This window comes from Urocitellus parryii, chromosome 12 (assembly GCF_045843805.1).
Source record: "Urocitellus parryii isolate mUroPar1 chromosome 12, mUroPar1.hap1, whole genome shotgun sequence".
Lineage (NCBI taxonomy): Eukaryota > Metazoa > Chordata > Mammalia > Rodentia > Sciuridae > Urocitellus > Urocitellus parryii.
Window position 1 is genome coordinate 88,251,712 of NC_135542.1, and position 15,601 is coordinate 88,267,312.

Genomic DNA, 15,601 nt, shown 5'->3' on the forward strand with positions numbered 1-15,601 from the left:
GCAACCTGAACTAAAGTTACTGAACTAATCACCAGTCAAGTCAGACTAAATCCCAGGTGTCTAGACTCTTGATTTGCAATTTGTTTTCTTACAATCCAGTGCCTCTTCTAATACATCAAAATCACTTTCTTTATTTCACAAAGTACTTCAGATGTGAGTTGCCCTTATTATGTCTTCAAGATTAGTAAAAGAACTGACAATATTGCCTTGCTATAGTTCCCTGGTTTTACTATGCCCGTTGGGTATGAGATAAGGCCACAGCCTCAACTTGTCCTCTTTTAGTAAGAATCAGATGGCACAACAGACTCAGGTAGCAGGAGGAATACAGTGTTAGTTTGCACTTTAGGAAAAGCTTGGTCTCTTTGGTTTCACTACTTAACTGTCTGGCCTGTGCAAATGCTACGCCAACCTTCATCTCTAAGATCAAAAGACTGATGACCTCTCTCACAGAATTATCCAGATCCCTGAATGTTCCTATATTGCCTGGTCTATAATTGGGCGGAAATAAATTGTCAATTTGGTAGTATTTTACAAAATCATGTTAATAGCTCATATAATGAAGGCTGAAATTACTGGATCTCATTTTTGAGATGAGCAACATATTTAATTTATATTAAATTATATATTTATTATATATGAGCAACATATTTAATAGGCAGTATTGTTAATGGCAGAAAAATGTTAGTGGAACTAAGGGCAATTACAAAAGAGGGCACAATAAGACAATGATCCAAGCTTGTAGGTGCCAGGTGCTTAGCTAAAAAGAGCCAAACCTCTAAACAATAGTTGTATGGAACACAGTCAACTCTGAATACTCATTTATTAGTCTGGATTCTCAAGATAAATGTTGGAAACTTCAAGCTTCCAACTATTTAAACTCCACAGTTAACAGCAACATCATGTGAATGTAGCCTTACTAGGAATTATAGCTCGAGTGAGGAGAAAGTTATTTCCATTGGACAGAAAGGATTCTTTTACCCCATTACACAAGGATGGTGGTGTGAGTGGGGGAAAAAACACACAAGTGCGGGGGCAGGGAAGCTGGCTGCTTCTTTATTCCATCTGGAGTTAGGCCTTTATTATGTGCCTTCATGACTGGTTTTAAAGCATCACAAAGGACACATTCATTCTCATTCTCATGTGTTCTCATTTATATACATGACCAAACCTTCCCAAACCTAACAAAAATGGGGATCTGTATTATTTATCACTGTCAATTATTTGTACCACTGCTCTTGCAATCATAATCAAGGTTGACAGCAGATTCTATATCTTTACATCTTCTTAGTTTTCCTATCTGTAAAATTAAAATGACATACTTCAGGGTAGGTACAATGCAATTAAATGAAAGAATCCTTATGAATTCTCATGCCCTTGACAATCAAAATGCTAGAGAAATGAGAGATTAAGGGTATGGTTCATATACATACCTCTACAAAAGTCCATCAGAATGAGAACTTCCCATACATCGCCGCTACTCACATTGTTGATACTAGAATCAATGTAACCCACAATGTTCTTGTGCCCTGACAAGTCCCTCTGTGAACAAGAGTTGAGAAATATATTGTCAGTTACAGACACTAATAGGGACAGAATTAACTAGAAACTTCCATTATTAGCATAGATAACTTCAATACACAGAGACAAAACTGATAGTTTTGAGAGGTAAGAGTAAGAAGCTGAGCCAGGAACAGGTTTCCAGGGGTCCTGAGAGCACAGCCTGGATTCCAATGGCAACTCATGTCCCTAATGAATCAAATCACTCTCCAGAATCTAAATTCTAAAGTCAATGCACACAGAACACCTACTTGCTCACCACACCAGTGCCCTATATAAACCAGAAGCAAAGAACTCCCTCACTCCAGAAATACTGCCTAGGAGGACAGAGACAGTATGAACTATTTACATGTATAAATTTACATGTATAAATTACAGGAAAAAAATGGAGGTTTCTTTACCCTGGTTGTGGAGGCAAAAATGATTTCAACTTGACTTTAAAATGATTCATATTGCTTCTCCCTTTTGAAAATACATGAAAAGAATAATTGCTTTACAAAGTTTTGAAGGGACTACAATAGTATCCAGATCTAAGCATTTTGCTCATAATTAAGCCTTTCAAGCTAATCAACTGGGATATAAGATAGGGAATCCGTCAAAACTGCATGTGATCTCTCACGCTGCTTGGGGAATTCATTCATCCAACAAATATTTACTGAGCATTTCCTATGTGTCAGGAACCATTTAGGCATTACAAGTTGCCTAACACCTGGGTAAAGTCATTTTAACATCCACAGAGGCAGATCTTGAAATTGAAATCCAAGGTCATTAAGATACTCTGCTGGAGAAAGAAATTGAGCAAGTTGTGTAATATGATTCTTAGGCAAATATAAGGTAAAAAAAATAGTTTTAATAAATTGTTTTACTTTTGTTTTTGAAAACTTAGGGGAAGGAAATGGAAACTATGTGGTTCTATGAAAGCCTCCATACAAACTTGGCAGTTTGGACCATAAGAACAGAAATTACTACTACCCTAACAGAGATTTAGCTTTTTTAAAGTCTTGTAATCTGAAATTACATACAAAAACAAGAGGAAACCTGACAGTACCAAATGAGTGTGCTCGAGCTCCAAAACTCATCAGACCTTTCCTCTGACTAGACAGAATGAATGGACTCCCCAAAAGGTAGAGAGAGGTAGAAAGTGACCACAGGAAAACTCTGAAGACTTCTGTGAGAATAGGTTCAGAGAAGGGATGGGATAGAGGTGAGAATGGACCTGGACTTGCAAAGAATTGGAGTTGAGCAAGTAGCACCTGTGACTACAGGTAATTGTTTTAGAACATTATGCTTAAGAAAGTAGCAATGATGGGGGAGCCCAACATGGCCAACGGCGAAGAGGCAGCACATTCAATGCGTCCGTGGTAAAGGGATCAGAGAGACTCATTAATACACCCACATGCGTCAGGCTGAGAAACTTCAAGCAAAATTCCACTGAAAGGAGACCTACCGGGAACTAGTAAGTTTAATTGGAGGTGTCTGCTTGTCACAGACTACTGAAACTCGGCAACGCAGAGCAGGGGCACAGCCCCGCCAGCCGCCGCCAAATGGCTGCTGCTCACTCGTAGCAGCAATCTTAGGAGCGGGCGGGCCTGCCTGGGCCCACACCGGCCCGGCTCCGTGATCCACCACCGGCCGCTGCCGGGTGGCTGCAGCCCACAAGTTGCAGCGAACGTAGGAGCAGACATTGACCGCCTGGGCCCCCCGCCGCCCGGTTCTGTGAACTGCAGCCGGCCGCTGATCACACGTAGCAGCAATCTTAGGAACGGGCGCTCCCTGCCTGGGCACCGGCCTGGCTCTGTGAACCTCTGCTGGCCACTGCCAGACGAGCGGCCCACACAGTACACCGAGCTTAGGAGCGGGCGTGGCCTGCCTGGGCCCACACTGGCCAGGCTCCGTGATCCACCACCAGCCGCTGCCGGGTGGTTGCAGTCCACATGTTACAGCGAACGTAGGAGCAGACATTGACCACCTGGGCCCCCGCCACCCGGCTCTCTGTGAACTGCCGCCGCCCACACGCTACAGCAAACTTAGGAAGGGACGCTGCCTGCCAGGGCCCACGCCCGCCGCGGCTTTGTGAACCGCGGATGGCTGGCGCCAAGCAGCCGCTGCCTGCAACCTTACAGTGAGTGGGGGAGCGGGCGCTGCCTGCTCGGCCCCGGCAGGCCCGACTCTGTGAACCTCCTCTGGTGGTTTGGAGCTACAGACGACCACCCCCCACCTGCCAGCCCAGTGCTGCAAACGACCCCTGACCAGCTCTGGGAAAGGCCCCGCCCACAGCAGGAGTGGAGACTCGCCCAGTCCGGGAGGAAGAACTGCTGCACAGTGATTGACTCCCGCCTACTGAGAGGAGAGACTTGGCCCGGTAGGCATAGCTCCATCTACTGGAAGAGCAGTTAATCGAACTCTAGGACTACATCTATAATTTTTTTTTTTTTTTGCTGTCCTTTTAAATTTTTTTTAATCCATCTTATTTTATTTTATTCTATTTTTTTTAATTTCATTTTTCATTTCTACTATTATTTTTTTAAATTCTTTTAAATTTTCTATTTTGTTCTTTCCTTCTTTTCTCCTGCCTTTACATTTCTTTTCAATTTTCTTATTCCCCCTTCCTTGAATTCTACCTGCTTACTCTCATTCTCTTTAGTGACTTCTTCCCATCCCTTCTAATACCTTTCCTCCCAAGCATCAAATAAATTTATAGGAGTAAACAGTAACTCAGCAGTCAAACAGAACAAGAAACAATATGAACAGCATGAAAAAGCAAGGAAGAAAAGGAGTGCAAACAATGCAGGGCAGCCTAAATATTCAGGAGGATATAGAGTCACCAGAAAAATGCTCATATAAAGAACTCATGGATCACCTGAGACAGATGGAAAGGAACCTTAAAGAGGATACGAGACAGCAAATTCAAGCAGCGAAAGAACACATTGAGAATGAATTACATAAACAGATAAAAGAAGAAGTTAAGCATCTTTATCAGAAGATAGAGACTATAAAAAAGAATCAAACAATGATCTTAGAAATGAGGGAAATTATAAACCAAATTAAAAACTCAAATGAGAGTATCATTAATAGAGTGGAGCAAGTAGAAGCCAGAATGTCAGATAACGAAGACAAAATATATCATCTGGAAAAGAGTCTAGCCAACTCAGATAGGCTGGTTAAAAATCACGAGAGAAACCTACAAGAGATATGTGATAATATAAAAAAACCAAATTTAAGAGTCACTGGGATAGAGGAAGGGATAGAGATTCAAACCAGGGGAATGAGTAATCTACTAGATGAAATAATTGCAGAAAACTTTCCAGAAATAAAAAAGGAAACAGATATACAAATTGTAGATGCATACAGGACACCGAGCATACAAAATCACAGTAGACCAACGCCAAGACACATTGTTATGAAGATATCCAATATACAGAACAAAGAGAAAATATTAAAAGCTACAAGAGAAAAGAGAAAGATTACATTCAGGGGTAAACCAATAAGGTTAACAACGGACTTTTCAACTCAAACGCTGAAAGCAAGAAGATCCTGAAACAAGATATAACAATTATCAATATTTATGCACCAAATAACGGTGCTGCGAAATACATAAAACAAATTCTCCTCAAGTTCAAGAATCAAATAGATCACAACACAATAATTATGGGTGACTTCAACACACCTCTCTCACCATTGGACAGAACCTCCAAGCAAAAGTTGAATAAAGAAACTATAGAACGCAATACCACAATCAATAACCTAGACTTAACTGACATATATAGAATATACCAACCATCATCGAATGGATATACTTTTTTCTCAGCAGCACATGGATCCTTCTCAAAAATAGACCATATATTATGCCATAGGGCAACCCTCAATAAATATAAAGGGGTGGAGATTATACCATGCATTTTATCTGATCATAATGGATTGAAACTGGAAATTAATGATAAAAGAAGGAAGGGAAAATCCAATATCACATGGAAAATGAACAATATGTTACTGAATGATCAAGGGGTTACAGAAGACATAAAGGAGGAAATCAAAAAATTCTTAGAGATAAATGAAAATTCAGACACAACATATCGGAATCTATGGGACACAATGAAAGCAGTTTTAAGAGGGAAATTCATCGCCTGGAGGTCATTCCTCAAAAAAAGGAAAAACCAACGAATAAATGAGCTCACACTTCATCTCAAAGCCCTAGAAAAGGAAGAGCAAAACAATAGTAAATGCAGCAGAAAGCAAGAAATAATTAAAATCAGAGCGGAAATCAATGAAATTGAAACAAAAGAAACTATTGAAAAAATTAACAAAACTAAAAGTTGGTTCTTTGAAAAAATAAACAAGATTGACAGACCCTTAGCCATGCTAACGAAGAGAAGAAGAGAGAGAACTCAAATTACTAACATAAGGGATGAAAAAGGCAATATCACAACAGACGCCACAGAAATACAGAAGATAATTAGAAATTATTTTGAAAACCTATATTCCAATAAAATAGAAGATAGTGAAGACATCAATAAATTTCTTAAGACATATGACTTGCCCAGACTGAGTCAGGAGGACACACACGATTTGAACAGACCAATATCAATGGATGAAATTGAAGAAGTAATCAAAAGACTACCAACCAAGAAAAGCCCAGGACCGGATGGGTATACAGCGGAGTTTTACAAAACCTTTAAAGAAGAATTAATACCAATACTTTTCAAGTTATTTCAGGAAATAGAAAAAGAGGGAGTTCTTCCAAATTCATTCTATGAGGCCAACATCACATTGATTCCGAAACCAGACAAAGACACTTCAAAGAAAGAAAACTACAGACCAATATCTCTGATGAACCTAGATGCAAAAATCCTCAATAAAATTCTGGCGAATCGGATACAAAGACACATCAAAAAAATTGTGCACTATGATCAAGTAGGATTCATCCCTGGGATGCAGGGATGGTTCAATATACGGAAATCAATAAATGTTATTCACCATATCAATAGACTTAAAGATAAGAACCATATGATCATCTCGATAGACGCAGAAAAAGCATTCGACAAAGTACAGCATCCCTTTATGTTCAAAACATTAGAAAAACTAGGGATAACAGGAACTTACCTTGATATTGTAAAAGCTATCTACGCTAAGCCCCAGGCTAACATCATTCTGAACGGAGAAAAATTGGAGGCATTCCCTCTAAAATCTGGAACAAGACAGGGATGCCCTTTATCACCACTTCTATTCAATATAGTTCTCGAAACACTGGCCAGAGCAATTAGACAAACGAAAGAAATTAAAGGCATAAAAATTGGAAAAGATGAACTTAAATTATCACTATTTGCAGATGACATGATTCTATACATAGAAGACCCAAAAGGGTCTACAAAAAAACTACTAGAACTAATAAATGAATTCGGCAAAGTGGCAGGATATAAAATCAACACGCACAAATCAAAGGCATTTCTGTATATCAGTGACAAAACTTCTGAAACGGAAGTGAGGAAAAACACTCCATTCACAATATCCTCAAAAAAAAAATAAAATACTTGGGAATCAACCTAACAAAAGAGGTGAAAGATTTATACAATGAAAACTACAGAACCCTAAAAAGAGAAGTAGAAGAAGATCTTAGAAGATGGAAAGATATACCCTGTTCATGGATAGGCAGAACTAACATCATCAAAATGGCGATATTACCAAAAGTCCTCTATAGGTTTAATGCAATGCCAATCAAAATCTCAATGGCATTGCTTGTAGAAATAGATAAAGCAGTCATGAAATTCATATGGAGAAATAAAAGACCCAGAATAGCAAAAGCAATTCTGAGCAGGAAGTGTGAATCAGGTGGTATAGCAATACCAGATTTCAAACTATACTACAGAGCAATAGTAGCAAAACCAGCATGGTACTGGTACCAAAACAGGCGGGTGAACCAATGGTACAGAATAGAGGATACAGAGACTAATCCACAAAATTACAACTATCTTATATTTGATAAAGGGGCTAAAAGCATGCAATGGAGGAAGGATAGCATCTTCAACAAATGGTGTTGGGAAAACTGGAAATCCATATGCAACAAAATGAAACTGAATCCCCTCCTCTCACCATGCACAAAAGTGAGCTCAAAATGGATCAAGGACCTGGATATCAAATCAGAGACTCTGCTTATGATAGAAGAAAAAGTTGGCTACGATCTACATATTGTGGGATCAGGCTCCAAATTCCTTAACAGGATGCCTATAGCACAAGAGTTAACAGCAAGAATCAACAAATGGGACTTACTTAAACTAAAAAGTTTTTTCACAGCAAGAGAAACAATAAGAGAAGTAAACTGGGAGCCTACATCATGGGAACAAATTTTTACTCCTCACACTTCAGACAGAGCCTTAATATCCAGAGTATACAAAGAACTCAAAAAATTAGACAATAAGACAATAAATACCCCAATCAACAAATGGGCCAAGGACCTGAACAGACACTTCTCAGAGGAGGACATACAATCAATCAACAAATACATGAAAAAATGCTCACCATCTCTAGCAGTCAGAGAAATGCAAATCAAAACCACCCTAAGATACCATCTCACTCCAGTAAGATTGGCAGCCAATAGGAAGTCAAACAATAACAAGTGCTGGAGAGGATGTGGGGAAAAGGGTACTCTTGTACATTGCTGGTGGGACTGCAAATTGGTTCAGCCAATTTGGAAAGCAGTATGGAGATTCCTGGGAAAGCTGGGAATGGAACCACCATTTGACCCAGTTATTGCCCTTCTTGGTCTATTCCCTGAAGACCTTAAGAGAGCGTACTACAGGGATACTGCCACATCGATGTTCATAGCAGCACAATTCACAATAGCTAGACTGTGGAACCAACCCAGATGCCCTTCAATGGATGAATGGATTAAAAAAATGTGGCAGTTATACACCATGGAGTATTACGCAGCTCTAAAAAATGACAAATTCATGGAATTTGCAGGGAAATGGATGGCACTAGAGCAGATTATGTTTAGTGAAGCCAGGCAATCCCTAAAAAACAAATACCAAATGTCTTCTTTGATATAATGAGAGCAACTAAGAATAGAGCAGGGAGGAAGAGCAGGAAGAAAAGATTGATATTAAACAGAGACACGAGATGGGAGGGAAAGAGAGAGAAAAGGGGAATTGCATGGAAATGGAAAGAGACCCTCATTGTTATAAAAAACTACATAAAAGAGTTTGTGAGGGGAATTGGAAGAAAAAACAAGGAGAGAAATGAATTACAGTAGATGGGATAGAGAGAGAAGATGGGAGGGGAGGGGAGGGGGGATAGTAGAGGATAGGAAAGGTAGCAGAATACAACAGTTACTAATAGGGCATTATGTAAAAAGGTGAATGTGTAACTGATGTGATTCTGCAATCTGTATTTGGGGTAAAAATGGGAGTTCATAACTCACTTGAAACTAATGTCTGAAATATGATATGTCAAGAGCCTTGTAAGGTTTTGAACAACCAATTAAAAAAAAAAAGTAGCAATGATGAGCCTGGGGGTTGTAGTTCAGTGGTAGAGCACTTGTCTGGCACATATGAGGCACAAGGTTCGATCCTCAGCACCATATAAATAAAACAAAGGTATTATGTCCATCTACAACTAGAAATATTGAGGAGGGAGGAAGGGAAAGGAGGGAGGGAAAGAAGGAAGGAAGGAAGGAAGGAAGGAAGGAAGGAAGGAAGGAAGGAAGGAAGGAAGGAAGGAAGGAAGGACAAAGGAAGGAGATTTTAGGATGGGAGGAAAGTGAGTGCTGGAGAGTGAAAGGGGCCAGAAGAGAATTGATGAGGATAATTGATAGAAAAAAAGTTCTGTAGGTAAGAGGGTAGGGAGTAAGAGTACTATTTAAAAAAAAAAAAAAAAAACTGATCTCAGAGTGATCTTTATTCTTCCCCCTCACAAGCAAAAAGACAGCAAGGATGGATATGCACATTGGGTTAGGGATGAAGGAAAAGGGAATTCAAGTGAGCTCAGATCTGTGGTTTTGTTTTTGACAGGCTGTCTTCAAAATGTGCAGGGTGAAAAAGAAGTCTGATGAGACAAAGGGCTTACAGCATCTGTTTTGGAACATATATAAGGGAGATAATGAGGCTGAAAAGCAGTCTCCAGAATTCAAATTAAAAAAAAAAAACAGAATGTGATTTCAGAGGCCTATTCCTCCCTCTGCCTTTCTGCCTCATCAATAACTCTTCTAGAGCTTTTTTTTTTTCCCCCCATTTATACAGTCTGAGAAGTAAGAAGAACTGGAGAGAAGCTCTTTTAAACCAAAATAAAGACCATCACATCTTTCAGGTGTCCACAAGAAAGAATGAAAGACCAATATCTTCCCATTTAACTGTTTTTAAAAGAAAACAGGCAATAGTATCTCTGGGTTCACCTAATCCCAAGAGGATTAATAAATCATCTGGAAATATGGAAAAAAAATTTGGTAAAGCCATGTTATCATTTGAACCTCCAAAACTGACAGTGAAACATGAATCCCCAATGTAACAAAATTAAGAGGAGGGGTTTTTAGGAGGTAAGTAGTCATAAAAGCAGACACCTAATGAATGGGATTAGCAGTTTTATATAAAAAAAAAGATGGAGAGAACTGCCTAAACCTTTTTCCTTCAATCATGTGGGACAAAGCATCTCTCCCCTCCAGAAAAAGTAGCATTCAAGGTGCCATCTTGGAAACAGAGACCCTCACTAGACATGAACCCTGCAGGTGACTTATCTTAGGCTTCTCAGCCTCCAGAACTGTGAGAAAATAAATTTCTGTTCTTTTTAAATTGACTAGTTTCAGGTACTTTATTATAGCAGCACAAATAGCCTCAGACAAGCCAAGAGGAAGTTAAAAAACCATTAGATAATTAGGATAACTAACATCTGCAGATGGTACCCTGCAGTTTTCCCAGATGTTTGCTCATGGTTCAAGCCCAAACTGGTGTTCATTTTGCCTTCTTCAGAAATCCTAAGATACATCCAAGCAGAAAACAGCCTCTCTTTAGAGAGAAACAATGGTATTTACCTTTAACAACTTGATGATGCATCAACATCTCAGATTTTGAAGTAAAATGCCCTGAGTGTAGAACTCTGATGGAGAAAATTTGTTTGAAGGGTTACAAAATACAGAAATTCTTAACACAAATTGAGACTGATTCACACTTAAGGTACATGGCAGAAGCTTTTGTTAAGAGCAAAAGGTCAGAAGATACCTGAGCATTCCACTGGCTTCAGTTGAAAGACCAGCTCCAGGCTTGCAGAACCAAAATGGAGGTGAGGTATGAGACGGCACCATAGGAAGCACTTCAACCACCGCCTGCTTTTTCATGAAAAGGCAGGATGTGGGGAAGATACTTTGCTGTCCTTGATTACTATTATTATTTGGAGTACTGGGATAAAAGTCTATCTGATGAATATAAATCAAACAATTTTTAGGGGATTGAGGAAGGCTCAGTTAAACTATAGATTTAAACAGTGATAAATTTTAAAGAATTTGTGTTGTCATAATAAACTTTAACTATCATTAAATAACATTAATAAAATACTGACAAACTGTTATTAGATTTGCTTTTACTAAATCAATATTTTAAGTGGTTTGAAGTTATCTTATTAATATTCATATTTAATTCTTAAAGTACTGAATAATCTTTTTCATAAATACATGTAAAAGCTTCCATTTAAAAACCAGGCCTTTAACCCAGATTCTATAGATTACCACAAATGTTAAATTTATCCAGGGTCCTAAATAATGATGCTTGTAGCTTAAACAGTATTCTGTCCCTAGCTCTAAAATTCCTGCAACAAATACCTGGTTAAGAATCTGAAGTCCTTATAAGAAAACTGTAGACATCTATGAAAACCTTGATATTAAACAAAGATAGCAACCTAAATAGCATATCAATAACATGCCACCCTCCATAAAATGTAAAAATGAATATTGTATATAACTAATTTATATACTCATATATTTGCTCAAGAAATCCCTTCCTTGGAGTTTCAGCCTTGTGTCTACAAAAAATCCTGATGCTAAGAGTGCTTGCATTTGCAGATAGAAAGTTTACAAAGAAGTGTCTTTACCAGCTTTGAAACCTTCCATTCAAATATTCAGAGGTAAACCCAAAAGCTCATGTGTGTGACAATGCAACAATTATCCAATGTGAAATAATGAGATTATGAGAGGTAAGGCCTAATATGTGGATTACTTTACTGATATGAATAAACTGGGCAGTACAGTAACTATAGATAGGTAGGGTGTGGCTGGAAGAAGTAGGTCACTGGGGATGCCTTTTTGGTTTAGATTTTTGTCCCTGATGAGCAGAGCACTTGCTCATGCTCCCTCCACCCCTTCCTAATTGCTATGTCCAGAGCTGCTTTCCTCCTACATGCCCTTCCACCATGATGTCCTCCTCACCTCGGGCCCACAGCTATGGAGTCAACTGACTATGGACTAAAACTCTAAAACCATGAGCCAAAATAATCTTTTCCACCTCTACTTTGTTTTTATCAGGTTTTCTGATCACAGCAATGAAACTGTTGACTAAAACAGATGACTTGGCACTACTGCTGCTATTTCTGGAATCACAGTATGATTCCATAGACCCTATCAATTGAATTTTAGGTTCTTGATTTAAAGATGAAGGAAAATAGTTCTAAGGGCTGGAATTAGTTTACTTCTCCCAAGGTTGTTATTAAAAGTCATCTTCTGCTTTACTATTCTCCCTCTTCTTTCCCTCCACAACCCTAAGTTTCCTTTATAACTCTCTTCAAAAGGAGTTATTCAAAGGCAAACAAAAACTATCAATTCCAATGCAGTAGTAAAATACACAATGAGATCTGAGCTGATTCTGGAATTCCACTGGAGGCTCAGCTGAGCTTCTGCCACATAAAGAATTCCAGATAAAAATTCTTCCTAGCCTGGGGTGAGGCACTAGGTTCCATCCTCAGCACCACATAGAAATAAAAAAATAAAATAAAGGCATGCTGTCCATTTACAACTACAATAAATAAATAAATAATTTGCTCTTAATCATTAATTAATCCTGTACTTACTGAAAAGATCTATAAAGTCATCTAGAGTTTGATTTCCAAGCACTACATCTCAGACTATAACATTTGGATCTGTCCCCAGAGGCTCATGGGTTGAAAACTTGATCCTCAGGTGGTGATGCTATTAGGAGATGGTGGAAGCTTTATGGGGTGGGGCCTAGTTGGAGGAAGCAGGTCACTGGGAGCCTTTCCTGAAAGGGTATATCTTGTGCCCCTCCTTCTCTGCTTCCTGGTGGCCATGAAGTGAGCAGCTCTTCTCTACCATACCCTGCCTGCCATGATGTTCTGCCTCACTACAGACCCAAAAACAATGGAGTCAAGTGACTACGGACCAAAACCTCTGAAACCATGAAGTAAAATAAGTTTGTCCTCCTTTATCATTATTTCTCAGGTATTTTTTTCACATTAAGAGAAAAATAACACAAAGTTTAAATAGATATAAATCACCAGGAGATCCTGATAAAAAGCAGCTTCTAATCTAGTGGCCCTGGATAAGACCCGAAGTTCTAAGTTTATAATAGGTTTATACTTCTGTTCCTGGTCAGTGGTACTTAATAAAGCAATATCTAGTGTAGTGGACAAATATTTGCTTGTTTATATGGTTACCAGTCTATAAGGAGAAAAATAGCTTGCTCCAGGACATAAATCAATCAAATCACTAAGATAATTTTTCTTCCTAGTGAGTTTTTACCTATGAGGAAAACAAACAGTTCATTGATTTATATGCTGGCACAAGATCCTCTAAGTAGCAACCATAAATTTATATATAACTGATTTTTGACACATGTGCCAAATCAACTCACTGGGCAAAGAATGGTCTTCTCAAAAAGTGGTGCTTCAACAAGTGGTGCATATCATATGCAAAAGAATGATTCTGGATCCCTACTCATACCACTTATAAAAATCAACTCAAAATAGACCAACAGACTAAAAATTCCTCACAGAAAATGTCGATGATTCCTTGTGGTAAAATTAGGCAATGGGGTTTTAGATATGACACCTAAATCATAAGGAGAAGGCAGAAAAACTGCACTTCATTAAAATTAACAACTTATGTGTTTCAAACAATTCTAAGAAAGTCAAAGAAAAAACTTAGAATGGATGAAAGATTAAATCATACATCTGATAAGGATTTAGCATCCAGAGTATTTAAAGAATTGTTACAACTTAACCACAAAAAGACAACACCATGTAAAAATTGGCAAAGGATGCAAATCGACACCTTTCCAAAGAACATACACAAAAATGTCAAAAACATGAAAAAATACCCAACACCATCAATCATTATAAGTGTAAATTAAAACTACAGTGAGGTATCACTTCACACCAACTAGGAGGAAGGCTATAATCAAAATCATAACTAGGAAAAAAAATGTTGATAAGGATATGGAGATTATAACCTTCAGATATTGATGGTAGAAATATAAAATGGTACAGCTGCCAAAACAATCTGGCAGTCCCTCAAAAAGTAGTTATGATATGACTTAGCAATTTCACTCCTATGTATATACTCATAAAAATGAGAACATTATGTTCACACAAAAATTCATACACAAATGTTCACAGCACCATTATGCAAAATAGCCGAAAAGTGAAAACAAATGTCCACCAACTGATGAGTCACTACTAATAAGTAAGGGGGTTCCTTTTGGAGTGATTAACAAAAGTGTTCTACAATTAAAGCTGAAGATTGCATAATCTTATGAATATACTAATAATCATTGAGCCATATGCTTTAAAGGGGTTAATTTTCATAGAATTTGAATTTTATCTCTCTTTTTACTTATTTTTTGGTTCTGAAGATTGAACCCTGGAGCCCTTTACCACTGAGCTACAACCCCAGTTCTTTTTATTTATTTATTTTAATATTTACTTTTTAGTTTTAAATGGACACAATATCTTTATTTTACATTTATGTGGTGCTGAGGATCAAACTCAGTGCCTCAAGCATGCTAGGCAAGCACTCTACCACTGAGCCACAACCCCCGACCATTATCTTTATTTTGAGAAAGGATCTCCTTAAGTTGCTGAGGCTGGACTCAAACTTGCTATCCTCTTGTCTCAGCTTCCGGAGTTGCTGGGATTATAAGTGTACACCACTGCACTCAGCTTAGCTCAATAAATAGCATGGCAAGCTGAGAATAAATAAATTTTTTAAAAGGTAAACACACAGGGGAAATAAACAAAAGAAAAAAATATTGTGAGTACAACTGATCTAGAGCAACGGGGCAGCCCATATGTGAATCCACAATATATACTTTGATAAGTAGTTTTCTTGGAATAATGCCATTTCCTTAGGCCTCCCATCCACACAGTCCTAACCACTGGACAAGTCTTCCTCATATCCAGCAGAACCTCTACCTCCTGATCTTATAAATCAGTACTCTCTAGAGCAAAATTATTGAGTCTATTTTTCACTTCATAAATAGGTGAAATAGTATTATTTAGACTGTCATCTCATCTCTATGTTGAACATTCTCATTTTCTTTGACATGATTTTTAAGATCATTTTGGCTGCTCCCACCTTTATGTTCTTTGCTTTGCTATAATTTCTTTTATAAGAATAGCTCCAGGAGGTACTGAGGATATAGCTCAGTTGGTAGAGTGCTTGCCTCATATGCACAGGCCACTGAGTTCAATCCCCAGCACTACCGGGGGTGGGGAGAAGAATGATTCCAGGCAATAAATGCAATACTCCAGGCCTGGTCTGAGTCATGCAGAGAAAACCAGCACTACTACCTACTATAATTCTATTAATGTAGCTAAAATTATATTCTTCTTTTCTTTTGGGAGCCACATCACACTATACATTCAAATTGAGTTAAGTGACCACTTAATACCTAAATCTTTTTCCATTCATGCTGTGTTTAATCTCTGCCTCCCCTGAACAATGCTTGTAAAGTTGATTAAAATAAAAATTTAAGTATATAACCTCACCTTGTTATTTCGTCTCATTATTATTAGTCCACTGCTCCAATTTGTAAGGATCACTTTATCACTCAAGGTA

At 38.2% G+C, this 15,601-nt stretch overlaps 1 protein-coding gene across 2 annotated transcripts in view; it reads right to left on the bottom strand.

Moving 5' to 3' along the window:
* Aak1 (AP2 associated kinase 1) overlaps positions 1-15,601 on the bottom strand; it is a 179,422-nt gene that overhangs the window by 79,771 nt on the left and 84,050 nt on the right. For both annotated transcript variants that reach the window (XM_026387176.2, XM_026387175.2), the window contains exon 4: positions 1,431-1,539. In XM_026387176.2, the coding sequence (XP_026242961.2) occupies positions 1,431-1,539 (109 nt within the window). The remainder of the gene's footprint in view (positions 1-1,430; positions 1,540-15,601) is intronic.